Source organism: Idiotropiscis lumnitzeri, chromosome 2, assembly GCF_059441095.1.
Source record: "Idiotropiscis lumnitzeri isolate Australia: NSW breed Sydney's pygmy pipehorse chromosome 2, RoL_Ilum_1.0, whole genome shotgun sequence".
Lineage (NCBI taxonomy): Eukaryota > Metazoa > Chordata > Actinopteri > Syngnathiformes > Syngnathidae > Idiotropiscis > Idiotropiscis lumnitzeri.
The window spans coordinates 7,153,450-7,172,420 of NC_142392.1; the positions used below are offsets into that span (position 1 = coordinate 7,153,450).

The 18,971-nt window shown below is 40.7% G+C and overlaps 1 protein-coding gene across 2 annotated transcripts in view; it reads left to right on the top strand.

The window, feature by feature from the left end:
• The window catches only part of large1 (LARGE xylosyl- and glucuronyltransferase 1), a 55,649-nt gene extending 37,269 nt beyond the window's left edge, over positions 1 to 18,380 (top strand). Inside the window, exons 7-16 of one of the 2 annotated variants that reach the window (XR_015842312.1) lie at positions 5,148 to 5,252; positions 8,202 to 8,314; positions 12,285 to 12,410; positions 12,963 to 13,118; positions 14,264 to 14,427; positions 15,154 to 15,432; positions 15,497 to 15,643; positions 15,745 to 15,940; positions 17,229 to 17,827; positions 18,206 to 18,380. Coding sequence is in view for 1 of the 2 variants with exons in the window: in XM_088288854.1 (XP_088144980.1) it covers positions 5,148 to 5,252; positions 8,202 to 8,314; positions 12,285 to 12,410; positions 12,963 to 13,118; positions 14,264 to 14,427; positions 15,154 to 15,432; positions 15,497 to 15,643; positions 15,745 to 15,940; positions 17,229 to 17,426 (1,484 nt within the window). In the remaining variant the exon portion in view is untranslated. Of the gene's footprint in view, positions 1 to 5,147; positions 5,253 to 8,201; positions 8,315 to 12,284; positions 12,411 to 12,962; positions 13,119 to 14,263; positions 14,428 to 15,153; positions 15,433 to 15,496; positions 15,644 to 15,744; positions 15,941 to 17,228 lie in introns of both variants that reach the window. The other variant, XM_088288854.1, reaches the window with a different exon arrangement.
• Positions 18,381 to 18,971: the final 591 nt, after the last annotated feature.

Below are 18,971 nucleotides of genomic sequence, written 5' to 3' on the forward strand. Positions count from 1 at the left end.
TGCATGACAATCACGGCTCTGATTGCGAGCCAAGCAAAACCGATCGTGTGCATATGGTCAGTTGATGGCGTTAAAATGCATGAGGAGCAGAGATGAGAGAGACGAAAAAGGACATGAACCATGATGATGATGAAAGATATTCTTGATTAGACCTCATTATAGAGTGTTACTTGAGGGTATGGGCACCATCTTGCACATTTGGAATATTTTTACCTACTTTAAGCCTGGTAAATACTTAAAAAAAAAAAAAAAAGAATAATAAATCCGCGTTATGTCGAGCCTTGTTTTTAGATTTTCACTTCATGGTGGTGCTAGAATTTACATATTTGAATATCGATACCAGTATCAGCATGTCGGCATATTTTAAGGTATCGAGTAATTATAGAGGCTGCTGATACCAGCCACTGATACTTAAGAAGGGGGAAAAAATCTGCCATGAAGTGAGTCCTCCTCAGCAGTAGGTGGCGCTGTACTGTGGCAGTTTGACACATCTGCGACTCATTATCGAGACTTTTTTTTTTTTTTGTGTTAGATAAAATTGGATGTATTGAAAGTATGAGAGGTATCGGTCCACCTTATCCATGATTACTCAAATTTGTGCGGGTATTGGTTAAAAAAAAACACCCATTTAGAAATGTGACAATTTCTCACTTTGACCCAATTCTGATTTAGTTTAAAAATGGGACATGGTAAACTAACATAATTTTGAAATCTCTAAATATGCATTTTTCGACAAGCGCTGTAAATTTCATATTGTAGTAAAATAAGTATTTTTACAAAACATGGGGCATTTTCCCTACTTACTATGTGGAAAAAAAATAAGGAAAAAAAACTAATAATAATAAAAAAATCCAAATGTGTCACTAACGAGTCACATAATGGCCAACATGGAGGCAACTGATAATTAGCCGCCATCAGAAGCTAATTTTCCTCCACCATGACGTCAAGCCTCATCCCTCGAGCCCCGCCGCCGTTAGAACAACGGAACTAATTGCAGGTGATGCTCGGGGAGTGTTACCTAGCCAACTAGCTGCCCTTGAATTAGAAGCACTTAGTGTATTGCTGTTTCCTAAGTGCCGGACGCCTCATTCCGATCTCATTCAGCACTTTAAAACCCCGTGCGTCAAAAAGGCTCTTTAGCTGATCAGTTGGTGTTCAAGGGCGCCGGGACAAAGATGATGTCCCGGTGACAATCAATTGCCTCGCCCTGCCAGCTCGCAATTTTAACGCCGTGTTTTTGCTACACTTTATTTGTCTCGGTGCCGTTGGTTCCAATAAAAATCCGCTTTGTGGTGTCACATTTCTTCCACGTGCTCGTTTCCACAACATCTCCTCCCTTTTTCTTTTTTTTTTGGTGCGCCCGCTTTGCTGCATTGCAGTAATACTAGTAAATATTCAACATTTATTAGCTGCAACTCCATCTGTTCATCTTCAGCTGGGACTGTTTGAAGTGCACAAAGAAACGCGGCGGAAACCTTGCCAGGGCAATTGTGGCATAATACGGAGCACTGTGCTCTCAACAGAACTTGTTGTTTACTGCCCACGTCTATTGTAGCCAACGCTTTGCCCTTCACTTCCGTCCTCCCCTTTTGGAATAAGACTGCCAAAAAAAAAAAAAAAACATTAAACATCCATATATCCCTTTTTACAATTCGGTAGCCTTTTGTCATTTGGCTGTAGTTATTTGTTGGTCAACTTCCAATTTGGGCTCATTTCAAATCGTTCCTGTCGGAATCAATTCTAATTGCGGAACTCCCGTATTAATTGTGCAAACAATGTCGTTAAATGATCTAGTGAGTCGTGGAAATCTGGAAATAACTCTCGCACAGTCCAAATGATTTTTTTTTTTTTGTAATTGGGTAGTGTTGCTAGAAGAGGGCACCAACAGCGTGCGTCTAGCACAGCGGTGGGCAAACTACGGCGCGGGGGCCACATGTGGTCCGTTAAACCTATTAATCCGGCCCGCTTAATTTAAAAAAAAAAAATGAAATGGAAAAAACCTTGTTCATGTTTTATTTTCTAAATACTGTGGTTTTTCAAAGACATATTTTGTTCACTTTCATTTCAAATTAAATGTTGGTGAGGTGACCAAAACACTCCATCCTCTGTCAAATTTTAGAACCCATTGTGGCCCGCCAATCAAAAAGCTTTCTCACCCCCGGTTTAGCAATACCACAGAAAGAGGGGAAAGTCAAACGGTTTACCCACTTCGGTTTGACGAAGTTGGAAGGCTAGCCAGATCGCGACCGGAGGGCGAGGGAAAACCGTCAAAAAAGGGTCAAGTGCCCAGCTCTGGTTTTCGTCATATCGAAACTAGGACTACTTCCTGCTTCTGTGTCTAATAATCATCTTGGTAGCGTTTTTCTTTTTAACGCCGCGACTTAATTGTCAAGGGATTACGACTGCTCGTCTGCTTTGCTGCTTTTCCGTAACGACGACGTTTTCAGTCGGCTCGCTGGCGCAAATAGTGCTGCCGCTTCCCCACTTTTGTGAAAGCATGATTTATTTTATAGTGCCATCACTTTAACGGCAATGGTGACCCAACCATGAAAGCGCTTCTTTTAGCGGCCGTTTTAACCAGTTTCACCTCGGTCACCGCCTCGATTGTCGATGGCCTAACGGGTCAATCCGTAGCCCCTCCCCCAATTAATTATGACATGCATCTAATCATATGTTAAGCGATGCATTCATTGGGGTTCCGCCGGGGCTTGAGAATCTTTTGTTGGTTTACTAAATCAATCGCATCTAACTTGAAGAATGTGCATTTTTCTGCTTTGAAGAATTACAAGATAAAATAAAAAAATGCTGATTCGGTGGCTTTTTGCTGACAGCTGAGCACTCTGTTTGAATCCACACGCCGGTGTGAGCGACTTGCTTCTGTGGCATTTATTTCTTTGAATTTATTTCAAAAGGGGCATTTGATTGTGTCCTTGCTTGATTTTTTTATTTTTTTTTTGGTCTGCCAAGTCTTTTTTTTTTTTCTTGAAATTTGACAGCTAGCGAAGGCTGCCAGCTCCACTGTTTTCCCCAATTAAAAGTATTTAATTGTGTTCTAATTTAACAAGGTTACTGTGTTAATGCCCCCCCCCCCCATTTCAATCCTTTCCGTCATGTTTTCCTCTTCATTTTTTTTTTCCTGCAATTCTCAGATGATTGCCTTGAAGAACAGCGGGACGCTGAGCAATTTAAAGGGCTCAGTAATTAACAGTTTGGTACTAAGAAGGAATTAATCTACTACCAAATGTGTGCAATACCTAACTGTTCCAGCACTAAACATGATTGACGACAAGCTAGTTAACTTTTAGCGTCGACATTAAAACGCTGCCGTGGTTGTTTTTTTTGTTTTTTTTTTACATTCCGTTCTTTTTTTTTTATTCACTATGGTTAAGCACAATTTGTGACGTAAATGTATTCTCTAAGAGCGTCTTATATTAATGATTAATATCTAAATTTATGATGCCAATTTATTTTTTTTCAGGGTTTATTGTCACAAATCAAGAACTGGATAGATGTTTTTATTAGTTTGTTTTTTTTGCCGAGATAATCCAGCCACCTCTCAGATGTGACATACAAAGAAGTTGTGGATTATATTTTTTTGGCCCCCTTGGCAGTTCACAGTAAAATATGAAAAAAAAAAAGAGTCTCTATTAATTTCGTCCTCTGATCAATATACAGTGTGCTTGTTTTTTTGTTTTTTTCTAATAAAATTGCGATGTCTTAAATGTCGATATTTTATTTATCGCTTTTTTTTTTTTTTTTTTTACTTCATAACATATTGAATGACGAAGACGGTCCAAAGGTTTGAAAAAAAATGTTTAAAAAAGGTTTTTCACTGTTCCCGAATAGTGCAGCCTTTTTGTCGCTTGTAACCGCATTTATTATTTGTTGGAAATTCCTCATCGCAAGTCATTTAAACAAGTCATGATGCTAATGTATATTCGAACACTGCTTAAATAAATATCGGGGATGTTTGGGGAGCAGCTCAATTTAAAAAGAACCACAAAGTTTTATTCAATTACCTTTTTTTTTTTTTTTTTTTTTTTTTGCTTCTAATCATTTCTCTGCGTGATCTCGTCTGCCTGCTCAAACAGTTTCCTGATTATCCTCCTCGGGGGGGCTTTATTGAAGCTGGCCCTCCTACATCCACGTCTGCCGTCCGTCTCCTTGACCTTTCCATCCGTCTGGCCTTGCCTGCTTTGCTAATCTTGCACCCTTAAGCCCACATTCAACCCATCCTTCCCTCTCTTGGCTTTAGCAGCTGGATTTCCTCCCTTTGTTAAGCCCCGCCTCCTTTTACCCTCCTTCTGCCGTCGATGCCATCCATAGCTCTAAATCTTTCGATTCATGTGAGCTAATTACGGCGCTCCCCGAATCACTTTTTGTCATGGCAGTGTCGGATGGCGGTTAACACCCCCCCACCACCACCACCACCACCTCGCAACCCCACCGCCTCAGTTTGCCGTTGACTCAGACATAAAAGCCAGCTTTATGAGGGGATTAAGGTGCCCCTGAAGTCTTGGCCGCTGATCCCTGTATGCAGACAATATGAAATGTGCTTAAAAAAATATATATATTCTCCCCCATTTTCTCTTAAAAAAAACACGTTTTATATCCCTCACTTTGGATCACATCTTTTAGTAATTTGTGTGATTAGAGTGCAACGATGCATTTCTGCAAAATGAAAATGACACGACACACAAACTCTTATAATGAACATGAAAGAGCCGCAGTTGACTCGCATTCCGTTGGGAGTTTGTTTTGCTTTCACGCCATCTTTGTGAGGTCAGGAGCTTCATATTGTTCTTTGTCGCAATTGTGCGGCGGTAATTTGTTGAAATTGTTGACAAGATTCATGTTTTCATCTTTTGCCGCCATCTTGTGGCTTCTTGATGCCATTGAAGGGAGTTTAACTCGACTTCACTTTATTTTTCGAGCACTTTAACGGCACTTGACCCTTTTTTGCCGAAACGGAAATGCACAGGACAAGAGTACTCTGTGGTTCACGGTTCGAAGGAAATCGGCATTATAGCGTCCAAACATTTCTGCCAATAGGGGGTGCTAGTGACTTTCTTCAGGTTGGACTTCTTCCAAGTTTCTATTTCGGACTATATGTCAGAGTAACACTTGACACTTTTTGCTTCTTTCAGGCCAGCAGGTTCTGGGCCTGGTGGAGAACCAGAGTGACTGGTACCTTGGCAACCTGTGGAAGAATCACCGGCCGTGGCCTGCCCTGGGTCGAGGCTTCAACACGGGTGAGTTCCAAGTTGGCTTTGGTTTGCACTGCAAGTGCAATTCCGATGAAATGAAATCCAAATTCAAGTTTCCTATTCCCGTTGCCGTGAGAGCAAAAAATAATCAAATAAATGATCCAGAAGTGTGCCACTTGAGCCGTGCAAATTTTCGCCGTCAAAACGTGAAGTGTGCAAAACCCATCGCTGAACCTTTTATCTGAGAACATTTTTAACTCTTGTGGTCTCTTGATTTTGTCGCTTTCTGTTGATTACCTAAAGGCCAATGTTCTTTTTTTTTTTTTTATAGCCTTGTAACAAAAACAGAGACACTCCCTCCTTATTTTGCGAAGGACTGATGATAGAATGTTTTGAGCAAAATGTACTCATTCACTGCCATTGACGGTTAAAGACGTCAAAGACCTTATTTTTTTTTTGTTTTGTTTTATTATTTTTTATTATTTTTTATTTTTTTTACTTGGCCGGTCGTGAATGAGTTAAATAACAACAATACATCAATTTAATTTGTAACGTAACTGTTTGTATGAAAGCCTGTTATGAGATCCAACCTTGAATAGTCAACATTGATTTTGACCACATCCTCCCTGGATAACTTTTTGTTTCCCCCTTGGCGCAGTCAACTCTTGTTTAAAATAAGCGGCATAAAAGCGAGCTACAGCAAAGCGTTCTATAAAGAGCGCCAAGTGGAACGGAACCAAAAAAAAAAAAAAAAAAGTTGTTTGTTTTGGGGAGCTTTGTAAATAAAAATAGAATGCTACCACGACTGGTCGCCTCTTTAAAAATAAAATAAAATGTCTCCTCTAATTATAGATTTAATACCATCATGCTGTATAGTGAAACTACGCGATGGAATAATTAAACCGGCGGATATCAGGAGTTCACAACTAATCTATTTCCTGCTTTATCTTTGGAGTTTGGGATTAGCATTCACAACCGCTGTGCTACAATGCATTTATGTCAAAAAAACGCAATGGCGGGAAGCTGTGTTTCGGCTTTTAGTGGTCCGGCAAAGAAGTGTTTTCTAAAAATAAATAAATAAAGGGGGGGGGTGTAAAATTAAGCACCGTTATGCTCAAACTGGAATACTTTCTAGTACCTTTAGAGAGCTTCTTGTGCAAGTACAAAAGCCCACAGAGAGCAGAGATGATGAGTCACGCCGCAACGCGCTTCATAAAAGCCGCACTGAAAATGTCATTTCAAAGCCGTTGCAAGGTTAGACCAAGGGCACCTTATTTTGCTTTATTTTATTTATTTTTTTTAAATTGAAAAGCTTTTCATGTTATTTTTTTTTTTTCATGCGTAGTTCAACCAAGAATTATTCATAAAGTTTTTAAATGAATTATTTAGTGGATGTGTATCTTTAGAGGTAGAGAAAGTGGCGAAAGAATTAAGAGAATGTGAAATAAAAGTTAGTCTGGAATGATTCTTTACCCTTGACATATTCTTTGCGTCTATTCGAAATGAGTCGTCTTCAAAGTACCGCTTCAAAAGAGCTTTTCTATAACCTCTCTTAGCGATTGAATGCAAATGGAATTTAAACACTTAATGGAACTGATCTGTTCTTGGGCAGTGACTCTCGCATACGCCGCGACTTTGTGAATCACAGTTCGAAACGTTTATTTGATTAAAAACGTCCATAATTGTGGTTCCTTGTGCATTTTCACCCAGGCTGCACGCATTTAAGTCATCCAAAATGGCCTTCGTCTCAAATTTTGGTAGTTAGATCATAAGAGTGCTCGAATTTTTTATTTTTTTCATTTTATTTATGTATTTTTTTATTGTATTTATTTATATGGGGTATAGCAGGTGATATGTAGTAATTTCTTATGAAGTCGCACATCAAACAAAACAAAATTTGAGTGCTCGATTATGATCTAATTTTTTTTTAGATTTATTTTTTTAATTATTTTTTTATTTTTTTATTTTTGGTATAGCAGGTGACGTGTAGTAATTTCTTGTGAAGTCGCACATCAAAAAAACTAAATTAGAGTGCCCGATTTTTTATTTTTTTATTTATTTTTGGTATAGCAGGTGATGTGTAGTAATTTCTTGTGAAGTCGCACATAAAAAAAAAACTAAATTAGAGTGCTTGATTTTTTTATTTTATTTTTTTCATCTTTTTGCTATAGCAGGTAATGTACAGTAATTTCTTATAATAATAATAATAATAATATTCCCTTTATTAGTCCCACAATGGGGAAATTCGAGATTCGAACCCAGGCCTCCTGGGGAGACTGGGTCCTGAACGCGGCGCCTTAGACCACTCGGCCATCTATGAAGATGAAGTCACACATCCCCCCGCCCAAAAAAACAAACAAAAAACGATATCCCACGAGCGACAATTGTGCAGTCGCCCACCAGCTTTCCTTCCAATTCAGTGGCTCTTCATGACTGGCTCATCTTTCTATTAACCTTTCGGAGTTGTTCAACTTCCTGCCACAGGGACTTTGGACGCCAAGCGGCTGTTTGTAAAACATCGCAAAGCGACTCAAAGACTCCAGTCCAGCTGTGGTCGCTCTGCTGCGCGGCTGCGGCCATAGCAACAGATGGAGCACAGCGGGACATGAAGAATGCTTGCTTTGCTCCAATCTTACCCCGCCCCCTGCAAATCGGAGGCCAAATTTTATTTGGAGCTGACAGAACGATTTAGTGAGTACAAACCCAGGCCGCCTCTCCCCTGCTTCCTCCAAGTGTTCCCTATTTGTTTTGGGACAAAGTTTCCCTGAATGATTTCTTTTTCAGGACCGATTTGAGCACATTTTCTGTATCTACCGCCAGTCTGTTTGCCGGCTTATAGTCTACAGCTTTATCTCGGTAAACACAACGCATGTGAAGCCGAGCCTCATGAATGGGACTTTATCACTTTAACCGGGGCGGGGGCGGGGGGGCTGTGATATGAATCTCTCTGTTTCCTAAGATGCCGTATCAAGGTGTCGCGTGTGTACCTTTCAGGGGTGATTTTGCTGCTCCTCGATCGACTGCGAAAGCTGCGTTGGGAGCAGATGTGGAGGCTGACTGCGGAGCGGGAATTAATGAGCATGCTGTCGACTTCGCTGGCAGACCAGGTAAAGTGCAAACATCGCCGCTTCACTTTACATTTGGATACGGCGGCGGCGGCGGCCCGTTGCGAGTCAAGTGCAGTCGGTTGTGTGACGCTGGTTGACTTTTGCAAATTAAAATTTCCATTTGAACGCATTTACTGCCATTGACGGCTAAAGACGTCAAAGATCAATTTTTTTATTTTTTTTTTACTCGGCTGTTAGTGAACGAGTTAATTAAGTCACACTTATTTACCCATTTTCCATTAATAGCACCTTTTAATTTTACAGTGTTCAAATTAAATAAATAAATAAATAATGCTTATTTTCCATAAAAAAATTTTTAAGTGCAATTATAAGCTGATTTCAAGCTACCATTCACAACGCTCCAACTCATAAATTTCAAGTAGGCCGTTCTGTCAACTTAAGCACTTTATCCTCTTCCTTCATATCTTGCTCTCTTTCACAGGTGTGGGGGGGGCAGTGGGGGGGTAGCCCAAAATAAAAGAAGTACTCAAGACGAGTACTGGTAGTTTAGATTAATGATTCATCCAAATGAAAAAGTCCTCCAAATAATCACTTGAATTGCAGAGAAACTTCCGATGAGTCATTTCTTCGGTGAAAAAAAATATTGCCCCACAAGTATCACTTTAACTAAATTAATGAATTCAAACGGTACTACGTGTAAAATAAACACTCCAAAAATTTCCTGACTCCTCCCATTTTTTTTGTTTTATTTTTGAGACACTTTTAGTGTGTGCATCTTCCACTGTAATCGACAAAAAAAAAATTAAACGACCTTTAGAGTCACAGCAGCATGAAAATTTGTTAATTAATTCTTCGTCCTGAAATTCTGACCTGCTGCAATGCCAATGCAACATGAAGGCAGTCTCCCGCCCTCCCCCCCGCCCAATTCAATTTACCAGAATAAAATTGAACTTTTCCTCCAAGCCCAAGTAATATTTTCCGCTGTTCATCCGCTTCCTTTGTGTGCGCCTCGCTTAACGACAGCTTTCCTTTACACGACATGGAGAAAACTGAGCACTAAAAGGCTTTTTGTGTTGTGACATTTTGGCTGAGAAAAGCTGCTCTCTGCCAGACGGATTTACATTTCATTTAACAACAGTTGAACAGTTGAAGACGCGCTCCGTATGGACGCTTACTGGAGCGGGGCCAGAACACGCTGGACGACGCCTTTGCGACAACTGCCGTGACATCTGGCCAACAGAAGTGACATGTTGCCACACTGTGACAACTCCCCGCTTTCCCACTCGCGAACAATCACGTCAGTTGCCTCGGCGCCGCGCACAATAGTCGACCCTGGTCTCGCTGAAAAGCGCGTGTGGGCGGGAAACGGTGTGACATCATAAACGCAGGGACGCAATGTTAGCTGCCAAGAAATTCAACAAAGAGGAACTGTAGCCTAATGGTGACAATGGAGGAACGAGCTGGGCGAGGTTAATTAGTGATGCGCCTAAATATGTGGTCTTAAATAGCCTTTTGTTGGTTTCTGTTTTGACTTGCTTGCATTTTATTTCTTATTTGGATATTGGAGTCCCTCAGGGCCTCGTGTTAAGGTACCTGTAGTTGTTTTAAAGGAAGCTTTTGATGCTTTCGTTCTATCTTATTAACTCATTTAATCCCAGAAATTTACACTAGAAGAAACCCCTCATTTCAACAGAATATTGTGTTATAATGCTATAAAAACACGGAGTTATGGTGCAAAAAAAAAAAAAAAGGCAAAGACGTATAAATACGTCTTCGGGAGGCGGGGACTATGTTTTTTGAAAACGTATTTGTATGTCTTATGGATTGAATGAGTCAAACGTTTGTTAGGAGGCCCGAGTGGGCATTGAAAATGAGACAGAGGTTTTATTCCGCCCAAAAAATAATTATATAATAATTATATTGTCAACCTTTTGAAAGGTTTTGAAAGGAGCTCGCTGCTGAGCAAAAAGTCATCGGAGACTCGCTCAGCAGGTAGCTCGCTGTGGGCGCGTAATTGGCGGCGAGTTTTCTGCCTCACGAGGCCTTGAGACGAATATCCAACATGTTTGATATGTTTCACCACACGAGGTGCAAAACTCGACGTGCGCGCGCGACGTGCTGAGGGCAGAAATTCAGGTGGCCAATCAAAACGAATCGTTGAGAATGGCCTGTCCATCCCCTCCAGCAATGTTCTCGGAAGGTAAAAAATTGTCAAACATGTTGCATTTTTGTTTTAGCAAAGCCTTGTGAAGCAAAAAAAATAAATTATGTGCTCCCAACAAGCTATCTGCTTTGCTCCGGCGTGTCATTTTTTTTTTTTTTAAATGAACAGTGCAAGATTTTTAAATACAACTGAACTGTAATCGACAAATGCACTGTATTGGCTGATTTTTTTTTTTTTTTTTTTTTAACATTTAATGACTGTGATTCTTTTGGGTGCCACTAGAGGGAGCCTGCATAGTACACTTGGGTAATCATTGGGTTAGGTGTAAAGGGGTCAAAATGTAATAAATCAGACTTTGATGCTTTCTTTTAAACCATTATCGCATCGAAATGAGGCGTCACTGTCACGGTAAACGTGGCCCATTTAGCATTTATGGCTTTTTTTTTTCCCCCCCGACTGGCCAGCCTGCAGCCACGCAGCGCCATCCCATGATGCATATATTGTCAGGGCATTTCACGGAGACCTTGGCCAAGGAACACCCCATTATCCGCGAGCCATCCCGCGCTCATCTCGATGAGTGGTACGTTTATGAGATTTTAATTAAACCTTCATTAAGTCAAGTCCCGCAAGGTATGCAGTTTGGAAAATGAACGGGGGGGGCTTCCGGAATCATTTCAGCATTCCATCTGCCTTCCAACGTGTGAGCTACTCCGATGGTCTGTCAAGCCGTCTTTATCGCGCCATTTATTACGCCGTTATTGAGCTTTTATGTCTCCCATTAGACGGTCGCGGTGGCTGTCGACGACTGTTGCCATGTGAGCGGGGAGATCTTAAGCATTTAATTGCGCTTCAGTTGGATCGTCATGATAACTTTATTTGGACTCACAAGACTGCAGTATTTTGATTTCTTTAATTAATATAGCAAAAATTATTTTTTATTCTAAACTCCGCCGCTCGATACTCCTACGTGATTATATATATTATAGATTTCTATACTACATGAGTTGTGGCTAAATTATTCACCCATACTGAAATTGAAAATGCTTTGTAAATCTTCCGAGATGGAATTTTAATAAATATGTGAGCCTGGGGCGGAACCTGAATAATTCTATATGTGGTCTTTCAAACCAATGTGAGTTCCTTCCATCCATTCGCAGATCCATTTTACCGTAATTTGCTATCCAGGGAAATAAATAACTAATCAGAATTGTATCAATATTAAAGCTGGCTCCACTAATTGTGGAAAAATAAAGCATGCATAGTCCCTAAACGTTAGACTTTGGACCTTATTAACAAGCACATGCTTGACATTAAGTACAAGCTGCACAAGCCTTTAATTTTTGTAGTTTAGTATTCTTGTTTAAATTGTCAACATTAGCTTTTTATGCGTTTGCGCTCAAAATTGGACTGGAGCGCCCCCTGCTGGAAATTTCATTTATTCGTGCATGCTGTTTTTGTTAAGGGTGCAGATACAAAGCATTTAGGAATACATCAAAGTTGCAATATTTTGGACCCAAAAAGGCATCACAGTCCATTTATAATTAAGAAAATTAAAGTCTGGTTACGTAGCGGGCTGTGTTTCAGATTTCAGATGCATTTTTTTTTTTTTATTTGTGAACTGGAAGAGACAAACCGTTCCCTCAAAGCTGGAAGCATATAATTGTCCAAAATGTCTTGGCAAAAAAATGAAGAATTAAAACCCAGCCTCCCGTGTCATTATCATTAATCACAACTGGCCGCAAGGTCAGGGTAGCCTTTGCGATAACAAGCGTGGTGGGGGGGCGGGGGGTTTTGGGGGGGGTAGCTCATCGAAATTCAAGTGTGTGGCCGTCTATGTGTGTCCAGGATATCTTCAATGCTGTGATCAAACAGAACCCGTTCCTGGTTCACCAGCTGCCCTGCTTCTGGAACGTTCAGCTGTCCGACCACACCCGCTCTGAGAAGTGCTACAAAGACGTGTCGGACCTCAAGGTGAGATGATCAAAATCGATGACAATCGAGGTTTGGTTTTTGAGCAAGTTAGATATCTGGTCATCGCTTTTTATTGATTGATTGATTTTATTTTTCAATCAAAAATCTTTCCACTTTAAGGCCAAAAAAATTGCGTGCTTCAAGTCCTCACGTGATGTTCAAGCATAAAAGTGCGCCCGAATATAGTATTTAAAAAAAAATAAATAAATAAATAATGTGAAAATAGCCTCACCTGGCTGATCATCCCATTTTTCATATTTTCCACGTTATGAAACACAAATCGAACGTGCCCTGACACCTCCGCGTGGCTCAAAATGTTAATAATGCCTTGCGGCATGAACGACTCAATATTTGTATAAAGTCGCTTTCTAATGGGTCAGTCCGGAAAAGAAAATCACAAATCACTGCCGGGATCTCATTTACTGTACGTTTTTTTTTTTTCTTTTTTTTTTTTAATCATCCCATGTAAAAATAAACAAAAAATAATTTTCCTCTATCCCATACGACACGCTACAACTTTCTTCCCTTGTTTTTTTTTTTTTTTCGAACCAGGTCATCCACTGGAACTCCCCGAAGAAACTCAGAGTCAAAAACAAGCACGTGGAGTTCTTCCGTAATCTCTACCTAACCTTCCTGGAGTACGACGGCAACCTGCTGCGGCGGGAGCTGTTCGGCTGTCCCAGCGAGGCCGATCACAACAGCGAGAATGTGAGTAACGGCGTCATGAACATCGCATTGAAATGCAGCCGTTTTATTGTTGCCGCTGCGCGAGTGGAGCGGCTTGAATTCATGAATGTCTTAGTGGAGGGGAGAGGGAGAGAAGAGGAAAAAAAAAGGGAGCTGGGTCACTATGTAGTACATGTCATGTTTTTATGCATAAGTCGGCGATCAGATTCATGTTTGAGACGCTCAAGGGTTTGTTGCTTATGAGGACGGTTGATTAGGGACTAAACACATGGCGGTAATCATCTCTTTTGTATGGAGGGACGGCTCCTTTGTCACTATGATTGTCTTATATTCATCATTTTTTTTAATTTTATTTATTTAATTATTTTTTTTAGCTCCTGGGATGAAAAGTGTTGGGTTTTTTTTTTTTGTTTTTTTTTTTTTTGTATATTTTTTTTTTAGCTCCACAGCTGAAATTTTTTTTTTTTTTTTTTTTTTTTTTTAAATGGTTGTAGAATGATACAGTGAAGTTCCACAGACTGAGCCCTGCAAATAAGCCAAATTAAACAACTAAAAACCTACGTGCACCTGCGTGAAATGCAAAACGTGATCAAAACCGGATTTTATCATGGGTGAAGTCGTCGTCGACCAGCACAGAAATGAGCCATTTTGCCTTTTTTTTAATTTTTTATTGGGTTTGGACACAGCTCAGAAACTAAATTGAAATCATTCAAATGTCGTCCCTGCAGTCGGTAAATTTGCTTCTCGAGCTACTCCATTCGTAAGTATCTGCACTGTGAGCAAGCATTTGTTAACCTGTAGATTTGTTCAGAAAGCGAAGAAACCGCAGCCTCATGAATCATGTTCACAAATGAAATTTAAATATTGCGTAGATGAGCATAAATTATTCCACCTTGCTGCTTTATGGACAATATTAAGAGGCTGTGTGGTGCAAAAAAAAAAAAAAAAGTGACAGATGTAAGCCTTTTACAAGGTCAATTGTTACCGTGGTAACACTGCAAGCGAAGTATTTACAGGAAAGCAGTCCAATTAAAAAAAAAAAAAGAAAATTAGTTTTCAGGTGACATGGAGGGACAACTTTGTCAATTAGTCATTTTTATTAGCCCTTTATTTTAAATCACAGCTTCAAGTGTAAACATTTTTTTTTCCTCCCTCCCCCCTTGCAGCTGCAGAAGACGCTCTCCGAGCTGGACGAAGACGACCCGTGCTACGAGTTCCGCCGCGAGCGATTCACCGTCCACCGAACGCACCTCTACTTCCTCCACTACGAGTACGAAGTCACCGCCGACAACGCGGACGTCACGTTAGTGGCGCAGCTCTCCATGGACAGGTGCTGTTTTCGTGCATCTTGTTAATCTGTGGCACACTCAATTTAAAAAAAAAAAAAAACAGGAAAGAAAAGAAATGTTCTCGGTAGGGCCCTCTGGTGGTATGTGAAGGAATCACTTTTTTTTAGTACATTTAGTTCTACTCTACTAATTTAATATTTCTGCATTAAACTGTTAAAAAGCATTTTTATAATTGTGCGAAATGTTTCAATGTCTTACTATAATCTTAAACATCCTTTTGCACATCATTTAGATTTATTTTATTTATTTATTTTATTTATTTTATTTATTTTATTTTAATTTATTTTATTTAAATTTATTTTATTTTATATTATTTTATTTTATTTTGTGTTATTTGTTTTTGTTTTATTTTATTATTTTCTTTCTTTTTTTTTTTTTATTTTTCTTTTTTTTTTTTTTTGCTAACTGTAGTGCTCATTTCCCCTCAAATGATTCTGATTCCGCTTGAAAGTTTGAAGAACAACCCATCAGTAAATCACAAAACTGTCACCTGTGTTTTAATTGGGCTTTTGGTTGCGCAGGTTGAGGAAAGTATTGACCAAAAAAAAACAGTGTTGCATACTCAGCTGAAGGTATCAAAAAAAAAAACAAAAAAAAAAACACACAATGTCAGAATATGAATTGACCGTGCAGAATCAAATTAACTTTTTCCTGTTCGCAATTCTCTGAATGTTTTACTTAACAATCTTTGTCTTCTTGCCGCTTAGACTTCAGATGTTGGAGGCCATCAGCAAGCACTGGGAAGGCCCCATCAGCTTGGCCCTGTACCTGTCCGACGCCGAGGCGCAGCAGTTCCTGCGCTACGCTCAGGGCTCGGAGGTGCTCATGAGCCGAGGGAACGTCGGCTACCACATCGTCTACAAAGAAGGACAGTTCTACCCGGTCAACCTGTTGCGAAACGTTGCCATGCGCCACGTCAACACCCCTTACATGTTCCTCTCCGATATCGATTTCTTGCCCATGTATGGCCTCTACGAGTATCTCAGGTAAGAGTTTGCGGGATTTGCGGCCGGTGCTGTCAGTTTGATCACCCGTTTTGTGTATTTGCAGGAAGTCAGTCGTGCAACTTGACATGGCCAACACCAAGAAAGCACTTGTGGTGCCGGCGTTTGAGACGCTGCGCTATCGCCTCTCCTACCCAAAATCCAAAGCCGAGCTGCTTTCTCAGCTGGACATGGGGACGCTTTTTACCTTCAGGTAACATCGGCTGGAGCGTCGTCAAGGATGCGTCATCATAAAATTCTTCCAATGCCTCTCGGATTGAGAAATTCTTCTTTTCGTTATTCCGCACTGTCCAGGTACCACGTGTGGACCAAAGGCCACGCCCCCACTAACTTTGCCAAATGGCGGACGGCCACCACGCCCTACAGGGTGGAGTGGGAGGCCGACTTTGAGCCGTACGTCATGGTGAGGCGGGACAGCCCCGAGTACGACCGTCGATTCGTGGGCTTCGGCTGGAACAAAGTGGCGCACATCATGGAGCTGGACGCGCAGGTAAAATCTGCTAAATTCCTTTCGAGGCCTCTTTTCTTTTTTTTTTTTTTTTAATAAATCATTCACTACCAGCCAAGTAAAAAAATTAATCTTTAACGTCTTTATCCGTCAATGGTAGTGAATGAGTTAATGGATGCTAATTTAACAAACAATAAAAAATATTAATATTATATCAAAAATACCGGTATAAAGTGAGTGGTAAATTGTAACCGGCTGTAATTAAATGAATTCCTCAATGACCAACGACTTAATTAAAAAAAAAAAAAAAAAGGTAAAAGTGCAGAAGCAGTCCACCCCCCCCCCATAAAATCATAACGGCAACATGTCGACACCCATCCGTCCTATCCGACAGGCACCAGGAAATAACCTGCCACCTTCCGAACAAATCCCACAATTTACGATTTACGCGGGACAGCTTTTGTTTACAGTTTGGCCTCGGGAGAGGTCGGCTTCCTGTTGCGTGACATACCACTTATGTAATCGGTGGAGAATGACGACTTCTTCACACAGCGACGTGCGCGATCGTTTGCGGTTTCGGGATGGTTTTCATGCATGTCAATCACGTTCTTGGAAGAACAAATGACAATTTAGTTGCGCAAACTGCGTGAAATGGGATTTGAAATTAGAAAAAGTTTCAAACATAACTGACTGAAATTTTTTTAGGACGTAGGTCATGAAAAATATTTTCAACAACTGATCAGGAAAATTGTCTGAATTCGTGGTTAGAATTCTGCAGAGTGAGTAAAAACATCAGACATATCCACGTTATGACTTTAACAGCCTTGGAAGCACGTCATTTTCATATCAATAAATAAATGAATTAAAAATAACTAAATAAAAAATAAATACAAAATAAATAAACAAATAATAAACAATAAATAATGAATAATAAATATTAAAAAATAAAATAATAAAAAATTAAAAATAAATTAATAATAAATAATATATAATAAATAAATAAATAATGTGCTTGCTAATTTTTTTGTTTCAATTTCTCTACTCGCTCAAGTCCCCAAGTCGTGCAAAGCGTGTTTTTTTCTAAAGCAGAGTCCAGTTCCACTTGCTTCCTCCCATTTTTCGAAAACATGCATGTTTTCCCAGTCCAGGATGTCCCCCACCTCTCTCCTGAAGCAAGCACGGGTCAATTCCAGCTCAGCCGCAAGCCTAATGAGGACGCACCTTCTAGAAAATGCATGGCCAGACTTGAGCAGCCTAATAAGAACTTGAAACCTTGTTCTTACCCCCCCTCCCCCCCTCCCACGCCCCCTCCCCTCCCCTCTCGCTACAGGAATACGAATTTGTGGTCCTACCCAACGCGTACATGATCCACATGCCGCACGCGCCCAGCTTCGATATCACCAAGTTCCGCTCCAACAAACAGTACCGGGTCTGCCTCAAGACCCTCAAGGAGGAGTTCCAGCAGAACATGTCGCGACGCTACGGCTTCGCCGCCCTTAAGTACATGACTGCCGAGAACAACAGCTAGCCACTGCGGGCCCTCGCCACCCCCACCAGGCGGTGACTCGGTAAGCGATTGGGGGGGGGGCGCGAGGGTACGAGGCACGGGGCAAAAGGCGGCCGGCGGACCTGACTCGGACCTTCCTCAAAACCTGAAGTGCGGCGCGCTCGGATCGGCGCTTTTGTTGCAGGATCCGGGAAATAGTCCCCTCCGCTCGGTTGTGGAATAAGCGACGGATGCATGTGTGTGCGTGCGTCTTGCGTCAAAAAGCATTTCCCTCCTCTCAACGGACGTCGGTGAGACAAATCGGTTAAGGATCGAGGCCAGTCAAGCCAGCAGCCGGCCGGCCAATCAGCTGCGGGTACAAATCACAATCCATCCTCCTCATTGGAACGGGGAAAGAAAATGGTCGGCGAGTGTAAGCGTGTGTGAGTATTTTCTGCTTCCGCTGTTTCGCCCTTGCCTCTACTTTGATGTTACCGATGCCTTTTTTTTTTTTTTTCTCCTTCTTACTCCTGAATTTTTTTTTTTTTTTTTAATGTGCCCGCGCTAGATGAAATAATGAGCTTTACATTTGGCCACCATCGAATGCGAAGAGCCTCGAGATGGATTGGCCTCACTTTTAATTAGTATCAATATTAATTTAATAATGTTTATTCTTGTGCTCGGAGCATTTCTGATTTGTTTTTTGTTTTTTTAAATTTATTTTGTAGATTTTATTTGATCTTGCTTTTAATTATATTTTTACTGTTGTTAAATTAGAGGCCAGTGTCCCACTTTTTTTTTTTTTTTTCTTCATTCACCAGAAAAGAAAGATGCAGAAGAGCCGTCATGCAGTGTGTGTGTGTATATATGTACAGTATGTTGTGTGTGTGTGTGTGTGTGTGCGTGCGAGAGATCTTGGAACTGGGGTGTGTGCGACGTGGAGGGGAGGACTGACTGATGCTGCTACCTGAATAAAAGTAAAAGTGTCGAACCCTCGCTTGCCTTGGGCTTTTTCTTACCGTTGTCATGGAAATCCGCTCACCCAATTGTGCATTTTATCAAGTCGTGCTGTTGCATCATGGGAAATGTTGTTTTATTGTCTTCTGCAAAATTGCAGTGCCGCTTAAGGCAATTCTATCTCTTTTCGACCCACTTTGTCATCCCTTTGTAGTTCGGTTTCAGAGATTAATTTGCGACCCTCAAAGTCCACCCCCGATATCAGAACATTATATTTAGAATCCAGCCCAGTTGGTGCCGCCGAGTCCCCACAAGGGCGATCCCTTACTGTAACTTCTTTTAATGTAAGTCTCAGAACGCTCTTCTTTTCTCGGTCTCTTAAAGGGAAGCCAAGTGTTGGGAACTTTTTCGTCTTATGATAATTTGTGAGTTGATTTTTTTTTTTTTTTTTTTTTTTTTTTTTTTTTATTTCACTTTCTAATGATCATTTATGCAACATTCCTAGAAATTTACAATGCCCTCAGGCCCCATTTTGTTTTGTTTTTTTGGGTCATTTTTGGGTGTACTTTCAGACTTGGCTCAGCTGCTTTGAAAGGGAACTTTTGCTCGAGATGTTGACAGTCCAGCAGG